At 49.3% G+C, this 14,698-nt stretch overlaps 1 protein-coding gene across 2 annotated transcripts; it reads left to right on the top strand.

Annotated features, from left to right (window-relative positions):
• Positions 1 to 6: 6 nt before the first annotated feature.
• Prpf31 (pre-mRNA processing factor 31) lies at positions 7 to 11,016 on the top strand. Of its 2 annotated transcripts, none has more exons than XM_041654969.1 (14): positions 7 to 58; positions 553 to 737; positions 828 to 888; positions 1,964 to 2,047; positions 2,620 to 2,717; positions 3,446 to 3,552; positions 3,808 to 3,977; positions 5,651 to 5,808; positions 6,144 to 6,233; positions 8,609 to 8,736; positions 8,840 to 8,912; positions 9,472 to 9,600; positions 9,685 to 9,783; positions 10,592 to 11,016. In XM_041654969.1, exons 2-14 carry the CDS (start codon positions 561 to 563, stop codon positions 10,715 to 10,717), a joined length of 1,500 nt encoding a protein of 499 aa, XP_041510903.1. In that variant the 5' UTR covers positions 7 to 58; positions 553 to 560; the 3' UTR covers positions 10,718 to 11,016. The 2 variants fall into 2 exon arrangements, with proteins under 2 accessions (XP_041510903.1, XP_041510905.1); XM_041654971.1 differs by lacking the exon at positions 7 to 58 and adding an exon at positions 89 to 142.
• The last annotated feature ends 3,682 nt before the right edge of the window (positions 11,017 to 14,698 follow it).

Here is a 14,698-nt window from a genome sequence, read left to right on the forward strand (position 1 = left end):
CGCCGGCAGCTCTGGAGAAAGAAGATTTCTTAGAAACGGTCGTGAGAGTATCGAATTGGTGAGTGTGTTGGAGAAGGGAGGGCGGGAAGTCCAGCTACTGGGTCTAGAAGAGAAAATGTAGAGGCCGACTTTAAATCATAGCGTAAGTAATCATAAACGTATGAAGCGCCTTAGAACCAATATACAGGACTGCGTAAGTCACATTGTACCGTAGTTTAGACTGGAATGGAGCGTGAGGACCAGACAGGCGGAATGTGAGAGCTGAAGGCAGGGTGAGGGAAAGGGTCAGGTTAGCAAAGGGAATGATTGTTCGAAGGCCCAGAGATGTGGAGAAAAGTTGACAGGTCAGGTGGTGCCTGGAGGAGTGTGCTGTAGGATGTGTGGTTAGAAACTGGAGACATCCTCCATGAACAAAGCAAGTGGTGGAGCCTTGCTGTTGGAACTGATGAAGAAGAAACTTCAGGGGTTTGGGGAGGAGGTCCTCCTTGTGGTAATATGAAGGGACAGATTCAAGGTGCTGTATTAGGGAACCCCATTCTCACTTTCCTATAGGCCTTGGGATGTCTCTGGCAGATGAGCTCTTGGCTGACCTTGAGGAGGCAGCAGAAGAGGAGGAAGGAGGAAGCTATGGAGAAGAAGAAGAGGAACCAGCAATCGAGGATGTACAGGAGGAGACACAGCTGGATCTTTCCGGGGATTCAGTCAAGAGCATTGCCAAGCTATGGGATAGCAAGATGGTGAGTGGTACCCTATATGTGAATATTCCTGGGAGGAGGAGGAGTAGAACAGCAATCCTGGTTTCTGACCGTGCTCTCCTTCCCCATCAGTTTGCTGAGATCATGATGAAGATTGAGGAGTATATCAGCAAACAAGCCAAAGCATCAGAAGGTGACTCTTCGCCCTCAATTTCCTCTGTTCATTCTTCTGACCCTGTGACTCTTCTGCTCCCTGAGGTTTTGATGTCTCTGCCCCCTCAGCTTTCCCCATAGCACTCTTCATTCATCCCAGTCACCAACCCTCTGAACACATATTGTATTGTACCCAGTCATTTTGATGGGTGCTTATAATCGCATTCCTTGAGAGGCTGAGACAGGAAGGAGGTACATGAGTTCAGGTCCAGCCTGGGCTACATAGTCAAGTCAGGGTCAGCCTGTCTCAAAAACTCTGTCTCAAAAATACATGTATACGCCGGGCGGTGGTGGCGCACGCCTTTAATCCCAGCACTCGGGAGGCAGAGGCAAGAGGATCTCTGGGAGTTTGAGGCCAGCCTGGTCTACAAGAGCTAGTTCCAGGACAGGCTCCAAAGCTACAGAGAAACCCTGTCTCGAAAAAACAACAACAAAAACAAAAAACAAACAAACAAAAAAAAACATGTATACGCTGGGCGGTGGTGGCGCACGCCGTTAATCCCAGTACTTGGGAGGCATAGGCAGGCAGATCTCTTTGACTTCAAGGCCAGCCTGGTCTACAAGAGCTAATTCCAGAATAGTTAGGGTTGCTGTACAACCCTGTCTCAAAAAAGAAAAAAAAAATATATATATATATACATACACACACACACACACACACGGAGCTGATGAGGCAATGGATCCCTCTGGAGTGACTCCTGTGCTGTGTGCACCAAGGTTGCAGGTGTGGGGAAAGTGGACCTAATATTTTTCCTTGTGGGGCCTCTATCTCTTGAGTACCAGTCAGAGAATCTTGCTCATTAGCCTCGGAGCTTTGGAGAGCCATGGGGGAAAAGGGGTTCGTTTTGGAGCAAGATGAGATCAAGACTAAAGTAGCCTAGAGAGATGAGAGGCAGGAATAAGGATCCTAGGGAGGTTTCCAAGCCCCTAGTGCACACTTCAGCCCCTCCTCCCTGATCCCATCCAGCTTCAGCTCCAATCTTCCCTAGCTTTGTGACTTAAGAGGGGTGGGTGGTGGGTGCCCCTCCCTCACCCACATTCCTTCGTCTTCATAGTGATGGGACCAGTGGAGGCAGCCCCTGAGTACCGAGTCATTGTGGATGCCAACAACCTGACTGTGGAGATAGAAAACGAGCTGAGTGAGTGATGGGAAGGGCCATGGGACAGCTCTGCTTTGTGCCCTTCACTCTTTCTCTGTGACCCAAAGGGAAGAACAGGCACGAGCCTGCACCTCTTCTGTTTACTTTTCTTGGACTACTGCCCTGACTAGGTTCACCTTCTGTACAGACTTATTTACATAAAGAGAAAGTGTATTCTCCTTCCTAAATGTCTGAGTAAACAACGCAGGTCTAGAGTCACCCTTTGACCCCCTTCAGCAGCCAAACTCTGCCATCTGTTTTATTCTTTCAGGTGATTGCCTCACTTCCATGTCCCTACCAACAAATGGGGAGGGAAGATAGGGCATGGTTGGTTCCTTAATGCCATGATCTGGAAGTTGAAAATGCCAATTCAGTTCACATCTTGTAGACATTAGAGCAAACTTCCACCTACACATAGCTCTGGGGACAGCTAGGAAATGTAGACTTCATGCTGACATCCATACGCCAACCCGTGATTTGGGGTTGAGAGGTGAAGGTGGGTGTTGGGGATAGGATAGCAGCTGAGTCTGCCTCCCCGCTCAGTGGACACCTGCCCTCCCTGTCCACTTTAGACATTATCCATAAGTTCATCCGGGATAAGTACTCGAAGAGATTCCCTGAGCTAGAATCCTTGGTCCCCAACGCTCTGGATTACATCCGCACAGTCAAGGTGAGTGGGGAGGAGTCTGGGTCCACTAGACGACCATGGATCCTCGGGGTACAGAGATGATGGAGGCATGAATAGGGCTCTGTGGGGGAGGGACAGATACTAGAAAGAATGTCTCACACACATCTCTCGCTTCTCTCCTCCCCTTGGTCTTGTGGGAGGATCCCCATTGACCTGGCCCTTGCCTCTGGCTGCCATTGGAGCTGGTGTCCTTTGAACTGGTATCTGAAGGCTGACATAGTCAGGGGCTACAGCTAGATAAGAGCTAAGATCCCGAGTGGGAACAAACAAGGAGGAAGTGAGAAGAGACAGGTAGGGGAGCTTGGACAGGTCAGAAAGGTCAGAGCACATCAGACACGGAAGGTTTTGGCTCCTTTGGGAGACATGATGGGAGCAGGTGGAGGTGAAAGAGCAGGGGTCCTGCCTCTGTCCAAGAGATGAGGATGGTCTGTCTCTAGTGGTGAGCTCCTGCAGCCTTCTTTAGTACAGCATGTCTTCCTTGGAGGCCGCTTGCTCAGGTTCACTTCTGGGTCAGCAGAGCAGAGCAGGCAGCACTGATGCTTGAAGCAGCAAAGTTGTAAGACTAAAAAAAAAGGCAAGAGAGGTCTCCAGTATATGGACCTTCGCTTTTCCAGGTTCCTCAAGGGGAGACCTGTGCTAGTGTTGGCGCAAATGAACTTCTAGTATCTTCTGGGTGTTACTACGCTTTCTTTCTCCCCTTCCCACTCCAGGAGCTGGGCAACAGCCTGGACAAATGCAAGAACAATGAGAACCTCCAGCAGATCCTGACCAATGCCACCATCATGGTTGTCAGTGTCACCGCCTCCACCACACAGGGGTATGTGTACCACATGGTAAGGCCCTGCAAGCCTACCATAAGCCAACTAGCAGCAGAGACCAGAAAGGGTCATGGTCAGGGTGGTGCTGGCTGAGAGCCATGGCCCCTAGACTGACAGAACTTGTAATAGCCCCAGAGCTACACAAGACACACGTGCTTACAAAGCCGAGAGGGTGGGTGGTTCTTATCACCAGTTAAACATGGACCCAGCAGAACTGGGGGCTGTCCCCAACCCTTACGTGCTCCCCAATTCAGGCAGCAGCTGTCTGATGAGGAGCTAGAACGTCTAGAGGAGGCCTGTGACATGGCGCTGGAGCTGAATGCCTCCAAGCACCGCATCTATGAATATGTGGAGTCCCGAATGTCCTTCATTGCACCCAACTTGTCCATCATCATTGGAGCATCCACAGCTGCCAAGATCATGGGTAAGTTCCCAGCTGGGTCCCATGGTCTGGGACTGCTGTTAGATTAAGTTGTCTTGAGACAGTGGGGCTTGACGTTAGGAGCTCTATTATGTTGTCATCTGGAGACTGAGGTCAGCCAGCTTGGCACAGCACATAGAAGCCCAGTGACCCCTTCTAACAACAACTGGCTCAAGCAGGTTGCACAGATGACGATGGATCAGCATCCTCCTGCCAACAGGTCCATTTTGGACCCTGGGGTGGCTCAGAGTAGGAAACTCAGCTCCCTGACCCTCAGGCTTTCCTACTGGATGTGGCAGCAAATTCTACCATGTGCTAAGTTTCTCCTCCCAAAAGCTCCTGGAGCCAGAGTCCTTCCCTTCCTTGCAGGGGGATGCTCGCAAAGGGAATGTGGCAAAGCCACCATCTTTGCTCACTTAGCTTTGGTCTTGAGTCCTACGAGCCAAGATGCTTATGCTCCCAAGACTGCTGTTTCAGAGTGGACAGATCTGAGACCAAGGTGCTGTTGGGGTTGGTTTCTCCCTAGGCCTCTGCTTGGCTCAGGCATGTCTTCTGTGTCTTCATGCAGCCATGCTGCCGTATCTGTATCTTTATCTCCCTTTCTCACAAGAATGCCAGGCAGATAGCACCAGGATCCATCTGATCTCATTTTATCTTAACCATCTCCTTAAAGATTCTATGTCCTGGGCTGGAGAGATGGCTCAGAGGTTAAGAGCATTGCCTGTTCTTCCAAAGGTCCTGAGTTCAATTCCCAGCAACCACACATGGCTCACAACCATCTGTAATGAGGTCTGGTGCCCTCTTCTGGCCTGTAGGCATGCATATACACACAGACAGAATATTGTATACATAATAAATAAATAAATAAATATTTTTAAAAAAAATTCTATGTCCTGGGCCAGAAAGATGGCTCAGCAGGTAAAAGTACTTGTGACCCAAGCCTCATAACCTGAGTGTGACCCCTTAAACCCACACAAAAGTAGAGAAAACTGAGTCCCATAAATGTCCTCTGATCTCCATGCACACTCCCTACACACTCACATAAAATAACTCCTTCACACATACACGTACAAATGATCCCATAGCCTTCCAGATGCAGTGACTTAGACCAGTAATCCCAGTATTTGGAAGGGTGAGGCACAAGGATTGCTTTGAGTTTGAGGCCAGCCTGGGCTACAGAGTAAAATACTGTCTCAAACCAGCAAACAAATGAAGATGTCTTAGTCACTGTTCTGTTGCTGTGAAGAGACACCATGGTCAAAGCAACTCTTGTAAAAGAACACATTTAACTTGGGCTTGCTTACATGCTAGAGGCTTGAGCTGTTGTTGTCATCATGGCTTGGTAGCAGGGAGCATGGCAGCAGGCAGGTGTGGTGCTAGAGTAGTAGCTGAGAGCTGCGCCTTCACCTGCAGAGAGAGAGAGAGAGAGAGAGAGAGAGAGAGAGATTGATTGGATCTGGCATGGGCCTTTGAAACCACAAAGCCCACCCCCAGTGACGTACTTCTTCCAACAAAGCCACAGCTCCTAACCCTTTTAATTATCAGAGTTTCGCTTTCTGGTGACTAAGCATTCAAATATATGAGCCTATGGGGGACATTCTTATTCAAATCACCAAGGTACACATGAGCCTCCAGATGTGAACCTTTTGTTCTTCTGACCTCACCTTTTGTTGCAGGTGTGGCCGGAGGCCTGACCAACCTCTCCAAGATGCCTGCTTGCAACATTATGCTGTTGGGGGCCCAGCGCAAGACATTATCTGGTTTTTCCTCTACCTCAGTGCTGCCCCACACCGGCTACATCTACCACAGTGACATCGTGCAGTCTCTGCCCCCAGTGAGTCCTTTACCTGGTGCCCTGCTCCCAGCCCCCATGCCTTATCTGGTTTCGCTGAAATAGCACTCAGGAGCCTGGAGGATAGGGCAATACGGGTTGGAATAGCGAGGACACAATTCTGGGGTCACTACTTGGTAATGAGGATGGTAGGATGTCTGGAAACTGGGAACCCTGCAGTTGGGTAGCTGGAGTACAGCCCTCCAAAGGCTGTTAGTCCGATGTGAGGCCTGCCTCCTAGAACATGGGGTACAGCTGCCCTAGATGAAAAGTGACTATTGTGGTGGCTTATTTACCTCTAGAGGTTCAGTTTCCTCTCCCCCTTTCCATTGCTCCAGGATCTCCGGCGGAAGGCAGCCCGGCTGGTGGCTGCCAAATGTACTCTGGCAGCCCGTGTGGACAGTTTCCATGAGAGCACAGAGGGGAAGGTGAGGAGAGGACAGGCATCTGTCCCTGGGCTTGGGGTCTTTTCATGAGAAGAGGCTATTTTAGAGAGCTCTCTGGATTAGCAGACAGATGTATGTTTCTGCAACCCCCACTGAGGTCATCACCTTCTCACCTCTACGCATCAGATGCATCGGGCAGCTGTACCAAATCACTGTAGATGGAGTGGCTTAGTATACATGTTTGCCAGGTCTGGTAACTTATATCTTTAGCCCCAGTACTTGAGAGGAAGAGGCAGGCAGATCACTAGTTTGAAGCAGCCTGCACTATATAATGAGTTTCAGGCCATATGAGCCTACATAGTGAGATCCTGTCTTTGAAAAAAAAGCACAGGGCTGGAGATGTGACACAGTAAATTAAGTTCTTGCATGCAATCATGAGAACTTGACTTCAGTTCCCAAAAATATAGGGGGAAAAATCAGGCACAGTAGAATGATAAAAACTCAGAGAAATTGGGGTTCAACCTGAAGATCCTAAAAGCAAATAGCCAGTCACTGGCTCCTACCTTGACCTCAGTCTGAAGTGGCGATCCTACCTCCCAGAATCTCAGGATGTGTATTGAGAGCTGTTTCCTCCCACTTTATAATCCTCTCTAGGGCTGGATTAAAGGTGTGTACCACCATGATTAAAGCCATGCACTACCCGATTTCTGTGGCAACTAATATGACAACTAATGTTGTTGTGGCTACTGGGATTAAAGGTGTGTGTCACCATACCCTGGTTTGTAAGGCTGACCAGTGGGACTGTTTTACTCTCAGATTTTCAGGCAATCTTTTTATTAAAATACAATTGAAATGCCACTATAGTAGTACATGCCTGTAAATGCCAGTGCTGGGGAGGTGGAGTTGGGAGGGTATCTGGGGCTTGTGGGTCTGTCAATCAAACCAGCAAGCTCCAGGTTTAGTGAGAGAGATCAGGTGAGGGGTGAGTATAGAAGCCATGTGATACCAATCTCTGGACTCAGATGTACACACACAGTCTCACAGACTAACATCAGGGTATTAGCTGTGCTGTTCCCATTTGTGGGCTTCTGGGAAGAAACATTCCTGCCCCTGTCAGCACCAGAGGCCGCCAGTCCAGACGGCATCTCCAGCCTTTCTGACTCTGCTAGTTTGGGACCCCTTGTGACAGTGCGAGGTATTGTCACATCTCAGTCCTTAGCCAAGTCACATCTGCAAAGCTCCTTTGCCATGTGAACTCTAGTCACAGATTCTAGAGACCAGACACATGGCACCAAGACAGAGCTCTGTGTTGGAGGGGCCAGTGTTTTGCCCACCACACTAGGGCCTGTCCTCTGCTCGTAGGGACATGACTCTAATGGTACCTTCTGTTTTTCTGAGTGGCTTAGGAAGTACTGAGTCTCTGCTGTGTGTGTCACTCTGCAAGGAAGGCCGTCATATCCTAAGTCAGGGTTCAGTGTCTCTCTCTGCCTTTTGCCACTGTCTAGACAAGGCAGTACAACACGGAATTACAGATGTCAGATGTCTGCCTCCATGGCTTTTTTTTTTAAATGTGTGTGTGTGACTGGGTGGGGGGTACTGGGATGGAACCTAGGACTTTATACGCTCTAGACAAGTGCTCTATCACTTAGCTACATCCTCAGTGACCCTCCCCCCACGCACACTTTTTTTTTTGAAATCTTTTCTCTAGTCCAGGAAAGCCTTGAAGAATTTTGGTCCTTCTGCCCCAACTTCCCTGGTAACTGGGATTGGAGGTTGGTGTCACACAGCATTTATGTTCTAGCTGGGACCAAAACACCTAGGCAGTAGGCCTGACAAATCTGTAATGGGTTCAGTAGAGCTGTGTAAATATCAGGGACAGTAAGGGGAATTATAGGATGAGGAAGCCTGGGTTCTGACTCTGCTAGGATGTGAGGAAGAACTTTGAGGAGGTTTTAATACGGACCTGAGTGAAGTTAGAGTCAGATGTGCGGATGCTTGTGCTCACCACTTGAGTGTTCTAAGCAGAGGGAATAGTGAATACAAAGAACCGGAGGCTAGAGTTTGGTGAACCCTAGCAGGGAGAAGGGCCTCTGGCTGCTGTGGAGGCACAGAAGCAAGCCACCTCAGGGTATCTGTGGTGTGAGGTGACAGTCGATGACATACTGTCTGCTGACTGGGAAAACAGGGATACTGCCCGGCCCACCTGTGCTCAAAGGACTCAGGTGGAAGCAGTTACCCAGAGGGTAGAAGGGCTAAACCAGGGAACCCACAGGACACCAGTCCTGGCCCAAGGAGGACAAACCTGTCTTGGGGACTGTACAGTCAGGTGGGCAGATACACAGTAGATGGGTTGGTGATGAAGACAAGAGGGAACAGTCCACACAGCTGGCTACAGCTTCTCTCCAACTCCCTGCCAGGTGGGCTACGAACTAAAGGATGAGATTGAGCGCAAATTTGACAAGTGGCAGGAGCCACCACCTGTGAAGCAGGTGAAGCCTCTGCCTGCACCCCTTGATGGGCAGCGGAAGAAGCGAGGGGGCCGAAGGTAAGGAGCTCTGGTGGGGCTAGAAGCTGAGAAAGGAGGTTGGGAGGAGGCTGGCACCTTCTCAGTCAACTCCCTATATTCTGTTGACATCTACCTTTCCTAGGTACCGCAAGATGAAGGAGCGGCTAGGGCTGACAGAGATCCGGAAACAGGCCAACCGCATGAGCTTTGGAGAGGTCAGGCTTGCTCCACAGTAGCAGTGGGAACTTGAGGGTTCTCTCTGCACATCCTGCCGCCGCCATCCCTCCTCTCCACCCTGTAATCCCAGAGCAGATATGGGGCTATCCCAGCCTCCTCCCTTGTACCTAGCCTCCCCTCTCAAACCACCTACCCCATGGTGGGTGATCTTTGCAGCTCTGAGCTGGCGGCCCTCCCACCCAAACCCCCATGCTGCACCTATATCTTGACCATCATCCAGGTGGTCCTGAGAGAATCCACTTAGGTGCCATCTCACCTAAGTAACCCATCCCAATTCTTGGCAAACTTAATTTGAACATAGGGAGAAATGGCCACTCTCTACCCAGGTCAGGAACTAGTTCTTCACAGGGTTCCCAGCTATCCCCAAGCAGAGTTAGACAGGGCTCTTCCAAGGTCATTTAGTGCAGTCAGTTTCCTGGCTCAGCGGGCACCCATGAGACTGGCTGATTGGAGGCTCCCTGGGTTTCAGTGGACTGCCCTGGAGGACTGGCTGAATGTAGCCAGCTTCTTAACAGTAGGCCACACCCATCTCACCAGATTGAGGAGGATGCCTATCAAGAAGATCTGGGCTTTAGCCTGGGCCACTTGGGCAAGTCAGGCAGTGGGCGTGTGCGGCAGACACAGGTGAACGAGGCCACCAAGGCCAGGATCTCCAAGACACTGCAGGTATGTACTGGCCCATGGGAGTGGGAGGCAAGTAGGACATGGAGGTCAGTGAGCCTGGATCATAGCCTCCCCTTTTCCCTGCAGCGGACCTTACAGAAGCAGAGTGTGGTGTATGGCGGGAAGTCTACTATCCGTGACCGCTCCTCAGGGACTGCCTCCAGTGTGGCCTTCACTCCACTCCAGGTACTACACCCTCTCCTACCAGACATATAGTAGGGTTATTGTGGAGGCCCTGTTGACTTAACACGTGAAGAGCTTAGGCATCCAGAGCCACACAGTAAGTGCGAATGGTTGGGAGTGACAGCTGTGACAAGCTCAGACGAACTTTGGAACTGGACCTATGACTATCCGTGTGATCCAGATACTCTCTGAGCTTCCTAGTCTTTTCTTTGAGATGGCCCCAGTAGTCAGAGTAACCTTAAGGTGGGCTTGATTATCACACCAGCCCCCATATCATTGCACAATGTGAACCACAATGGCCTTGGGTTACTCATAACAGAGGCTGGCAAATGTGTCCCATAATGTCACAAGTGAGCACCTACCTGCCATCTTCCAGGCTTCAGGCAGAGTGACAAAAGAGACAAACCTTGCCTTTTAGGGGGTCATGGGCTGGAGAGGACAGATGAATGAGTCAAGTATATGCTGTATTAGAAGGCCATGGGTGCCAGAGAGAAGCAGGAGTGAAAGGTGATGGAGCCAGGGACGGACCAACAAGAAGACTGGAAGCATTATCACTGTCATGGTGTGGGATTTGCAGGAAACTCTGGCTGGTCATGTCCTCTGGGGCTCAGTTTCCTCATCCAAAACTACACAGGAGTTTGGTGTCACCTGAGGAAGCTAACAATCCTGATGTCCAGGCACACTGGGTCAAAATCAGCCAAACTGAGGGAGACTCCGGGGACTGTAAACAGTTCTGTGTCTGCTGGAGTGGTTCTTATACAGGAGGGAGGCCTGAGCCTCCCCGCCTTACCTCTCACCCACTCCCTTGCAGGGTCTGGAGATTGTGAACCCTCAAGCAGCTGAGAAGAAGGTGGCAGAGGCCAACCAGAAGTATTTCTCTAGCATGGCTGAGTTCCTCAAGGTCAAGGGTGAGAAAAGCGGCACCATGTCCACTTGAGGGGGGCCCACACCCCAGGTGGCCACCCACTGGAAGGACATGAAGGATTGGAACTTCAGAGGTGATGGACATCCAGCCAGGAAGTTGTGGTGGAGGCAGTCTGCCCTGCTCTGTTCTTGGCTCAAGGCCACAGCATCCAAGGAAAAGGGTGAAAAGCCTTGATCTGCCTCTCCCAGCACCCAGACTGCTGCTACCCCAAATGGGTGGAGGAATTCCTCGCACTCATCTTTTTTACTTACATGGGAAAAGGAAGTGCTTTTTCAGAAAGAGTACAATTAAATGCACAGTGTCAGGCTCTGCCCAGAGGGTGTGGTTATTTGTGAAAGGCCCAGAAGAGTCAGAGCTGTGGCATTTCCAGTCCGGGTAGCATGGACCCAGCTGTCTTCTGCTCTTGCCCTGGAATCTAAGAAGATAAAAGCCCTGTGCATTTCTGACATCACCACCCACCCCCTGAGAACCTCAGCATCATGGCCAAATAGTATGGCCACCACAAAGCTCCAGGGCCCACAGGATTATTATTGTTCCTCTGGCTAGAAACCTCCTTGGTCCAAGATCCACATCTGTACTGTGAGGCACCTAAGAGATCTGGGAAGTATGTGCAGAAAGTACCTAGGACTGGGCTTAGTGGGGAGCCAGTTATTTTAATCCACGATTGATGAGGGGACCATGCCTGAGTCCTCAGCAAGAGTGAGGCAGATGGGCACCCTGCCCTGGGAGGCACCAATGCCAGATACGCAAAAGAAGCACACACTACCCAGTCTGACTCTAGAACTAATGCCAAGGGAAAAAGTAGAACAGGGTGGATCATCTTTGGTGTGTTATGAATCTGTGGTTCTGCAGAAGGTAAGGGAGAGTCGCAGCTGGCCTCCATTTTCTCAGCTTGAGCTTAACTCTGAGGGTCTGAACATGGACCAGCTGCTAAGGTCAGGACTTCTCTTACTCATTGTTTGGCAGGTCTGTCTTGGGCTTCCTGGTCCCTGTTCCTCCCTCTGGGCCTTCACCTGTCTCCCCACTCTCTATCTTGATCCCAATCTCCTGTGGGCCTGCTAGGGATAGCACTTTGTCCAGCACTCCTTTAGAATCCCTGCTCTGTCCCTGCCTGACTTGCATCTGACATTGCCAGTGGTGAATGGAGAAGATGTGAATCTCAGAATTCAACATCCTGCAGAATGCCTTGAGGGCTCTCTAAGACATGGTTGCTAGTTCTAGAGTCCGATTCAGATTTGCTAAGGTAGCGCTAAAAAACGTGTATTTCAGCCTGTAATCCTAGCTACTCGGGTAGGTTAGAAGTTCAAAGCTACCTGGGCTACATAGTGAGTTCAAGGCCAGTCTGGCTTTGAAAAATTATGTCCAAAAAAGAAATTTAAGTTGGGGAGAGGTTTGGAGACAGTACTTTTGGTAAAGTGCCTTTCAATAAAGCCTAAGAACCAGGGGGTGGATCTCTTGAGTCTGAGGCAGACTGGTCTACAGATCGAGTTCCAGGACAGCCAGAGCTATACAGAGAAACCCTGTCTTAAAAAAAAAGAGAGAGAGAGAGAGAGGGAGAAAACAAACAACCAGCTTAAGAACCTGAGTCCAGTACTCAGCACCCATATAAAAGGCCAAGAATGGTAGCATGAGTTTGCCATTCCAATGCTGAGCAGGTAGAGGCAGGTGGATGCTACCAGTCATCAGATGAGTGACCTAACAAAAAAGAAGAAGAAAGAGCTACTGAGAAGGCTAATTTGGCCTTCATAAACACATGCATATGCACCTACACACAATACATTCATATGTACACAATTTCAGAAAAGGGAGTTGGCTAAGAGATTTCTCAGTGGTTAACATTGGCTGTTCTTCCAGAGAATCTAAGTTTGATTCCCAGTACCCATATGGCAGCCTACAGTGGCCTATAATTCCAATCCCAGAAGATAGGACATCCTTTTCTGGTTTCCCTGGGCACCAGGCACACTTGTTTTGCACAGACATACATGTAGGCTACACACCCATACATATACAATAAATGTCTCTAGAGGGCCAGGAATGCAGTCGTTCACCTCAGGGTGCTTGCCTAGCTGTGTCAAGGCCCTGCTGGGTGTGGTGGCATACACCTTCAATCCCAACACTCCCAGGCAGAGACCAGATTTATGTGAGTTGGAGGTCATCCTAGTCTACATCGTGAGTTTCAAGGCTTACATAAGATCCTTTAAAAAGGGCAAAAGCTGAGACATGGTGGTAGATACCTGTAATCCCAGCACTTGGGAAGTAGAAGCTGGAGGACCAGGAGTTCAAGGTATCCTCTGCTACAAAGCTAGTTCTAGTCCAGCCTGTCCTATATGAAACCCTGCCAAAAATGAGGTGAGAGGCAATTGGGGGAATAGTTCAATAGTAGGGTACTTTCCTCTTGTGTGAAGCCCTGGGTTCAAATCTCCCTTCTGTGAAAGAGAAAGTGCATTTCCATGTGCTATTGATGGTACTGATTAAAGGACTATGCTTCGAAGTGAGTGATTTTTACCTTAGCTGCACGTTGGAATTACCTCAGGAGAAGAATGATAGCTTGTTCTTATCTCCAGGAGTTGATGTAATTTTTCTAGCATGAGCCTGGGTATTTGGACACCCCTCCTCCCAACTTCCCAGGTGATTCTAAAGTGCAACTAATCCTGAGAATCAAAACTCTGTTCTTGAGGTCATCAGCATGCCCTGGGAGCTTGTTAGGAAAAGCAGAATTGGGGACCACCTAGATAATCTGCATCTTAACAAATCCATAAGGGCTTCCTGATAAGGCTAGAAGCAGCTCCACATTTAGGGCCTACACAGAATAACTAAGCTGTACATGAATAACAAACCTGAAAGTATGGTATGGGGGTGTTAGAAAAATCTGGATGAATACAAGTTCCTAGATTTCACTTTCTTAAGTCTACGTGACCCTAAAAATGTGCATTAAAAAAAAAACCCTATGTGAATGTGTTAGAATAAGTGCACCAGCAGTGGTCAGGTGATGGAGTCATACCCTGGAACTGGTGTTATACAGGCATGTGAGCCACCATGTGGGCGCTGGGGACAGAATCCCGAGTCCTCTGCAGAAAAGGGTATCTTAACTGCCGAGCATCTCTCCAGCAGAATACACTTTTTATAGGCCATTTCTTCCTCTCGCTTCATGCCATTCTGAGGGGGTGTCCACATTCTCCTCAAGTTTGATTTATTTTAGTTTCCTTCACCTAGGCAGGCAGAGATGGATCTGGCTTCCCAGTTCATGAAAACGTGGTGCTCAAAAAGTTTTCAACATAAATCATTGCTCGGACTCATCATCTACTAATTCAGCCAAAGGCTACATTGTGCTCTATAAGTGTCAGACACTGAGAAATCCAGAGTGGGAGTCCCAAGTAAGTATTTAAAAAAAAAATCAGAATTTGAACAAAATTAAAGAGGCTCATTAAGCATTCTACAAGAGTGGTCAGGGAAGTTTGCTCCCTAAGAGAAGAATCCTAACAGTTCCAGTAAGTAGCCGTTACAGATGTAACTCAAGTATGGTAAAGCGCAGTTTCTCCTGCAGCTTCTGCAGCAACAGATTCCTTGCAACACCAAAGAAAAGGAGACAGAGAAGAGTGTCCCGCAGTCGGCTTGCTCACTTAACTGGAGGCAGGACAGTCCCGTGCAGACACTTTCTCAGTCACTTCTGCTGTGCATGGTGCTAGTTGTCTCTGATTCCGCCTTTCCTTCTTCCATCCAGAAAGCATTCTGAAAAGAGATATGCCAAGCATAGGCACTTGGGAAACTATTTAAATGGGAATCAGAAAACAGCCTGGATGGCAGGAATAGGAAAGGATGCTCGAGAACCACACCTGTCGGCAGCACCCTCGGTTAATAGCTACCCTATTGGCCAAACTGGAAATAGGAGGGGCCTTCTCGTCTAGCTCCGCCCCTTAGGCCTGGTGGCTCTTTTGATTGGTAAATAACTTGGGCTTAATGCCCCCTCCCAACCCCAGTCACCTGTCCGTCTCC

The sequence above is a fragment of the Microtus oregoni genome, unplaced genomic scaffold, assembly GCF_018167655.1.
Source record: "Microtus oregoni isolate MIOR12 unplaced genomic scaffold, Mior012 000006F_ref0000085, whole genome shotgun sequence".
Taxonomy (NCBI): Eukaryota; Metazoa; Chordata; class Mammalia; order Rodentia; family Cricetidae; genus Microtus; species Microtus oregoni.

What these genes read in the sequence shown, in the direction of transcription:
- Prpf31 (XM_041654969.1), top strand. Translation starts at nt 561, where the DNA reads ATGTCTCTGGCAGATGAGCTCTTGGCTGACCTTGAGGAGGCAGCAGAA. An exon ending in CACAGCTGCCAAGATCATGG is followed by an intron (nt 3,978 to 5,650) that starts GTAAGTTCCCAG and finishes CTTTTGTTGCAG; the next exon opens with GTGTGGCCGGAGGCCTGACC. An exon ending in ACCGCATGAGCTTTGGAGAG is followed by an intron (nt 8,913 to 9,471) that starts GTCAGGCTTGCT and finishes CCATCTCACCAG; the next exon opens with ATTGAGGAGGATGCCTATCA.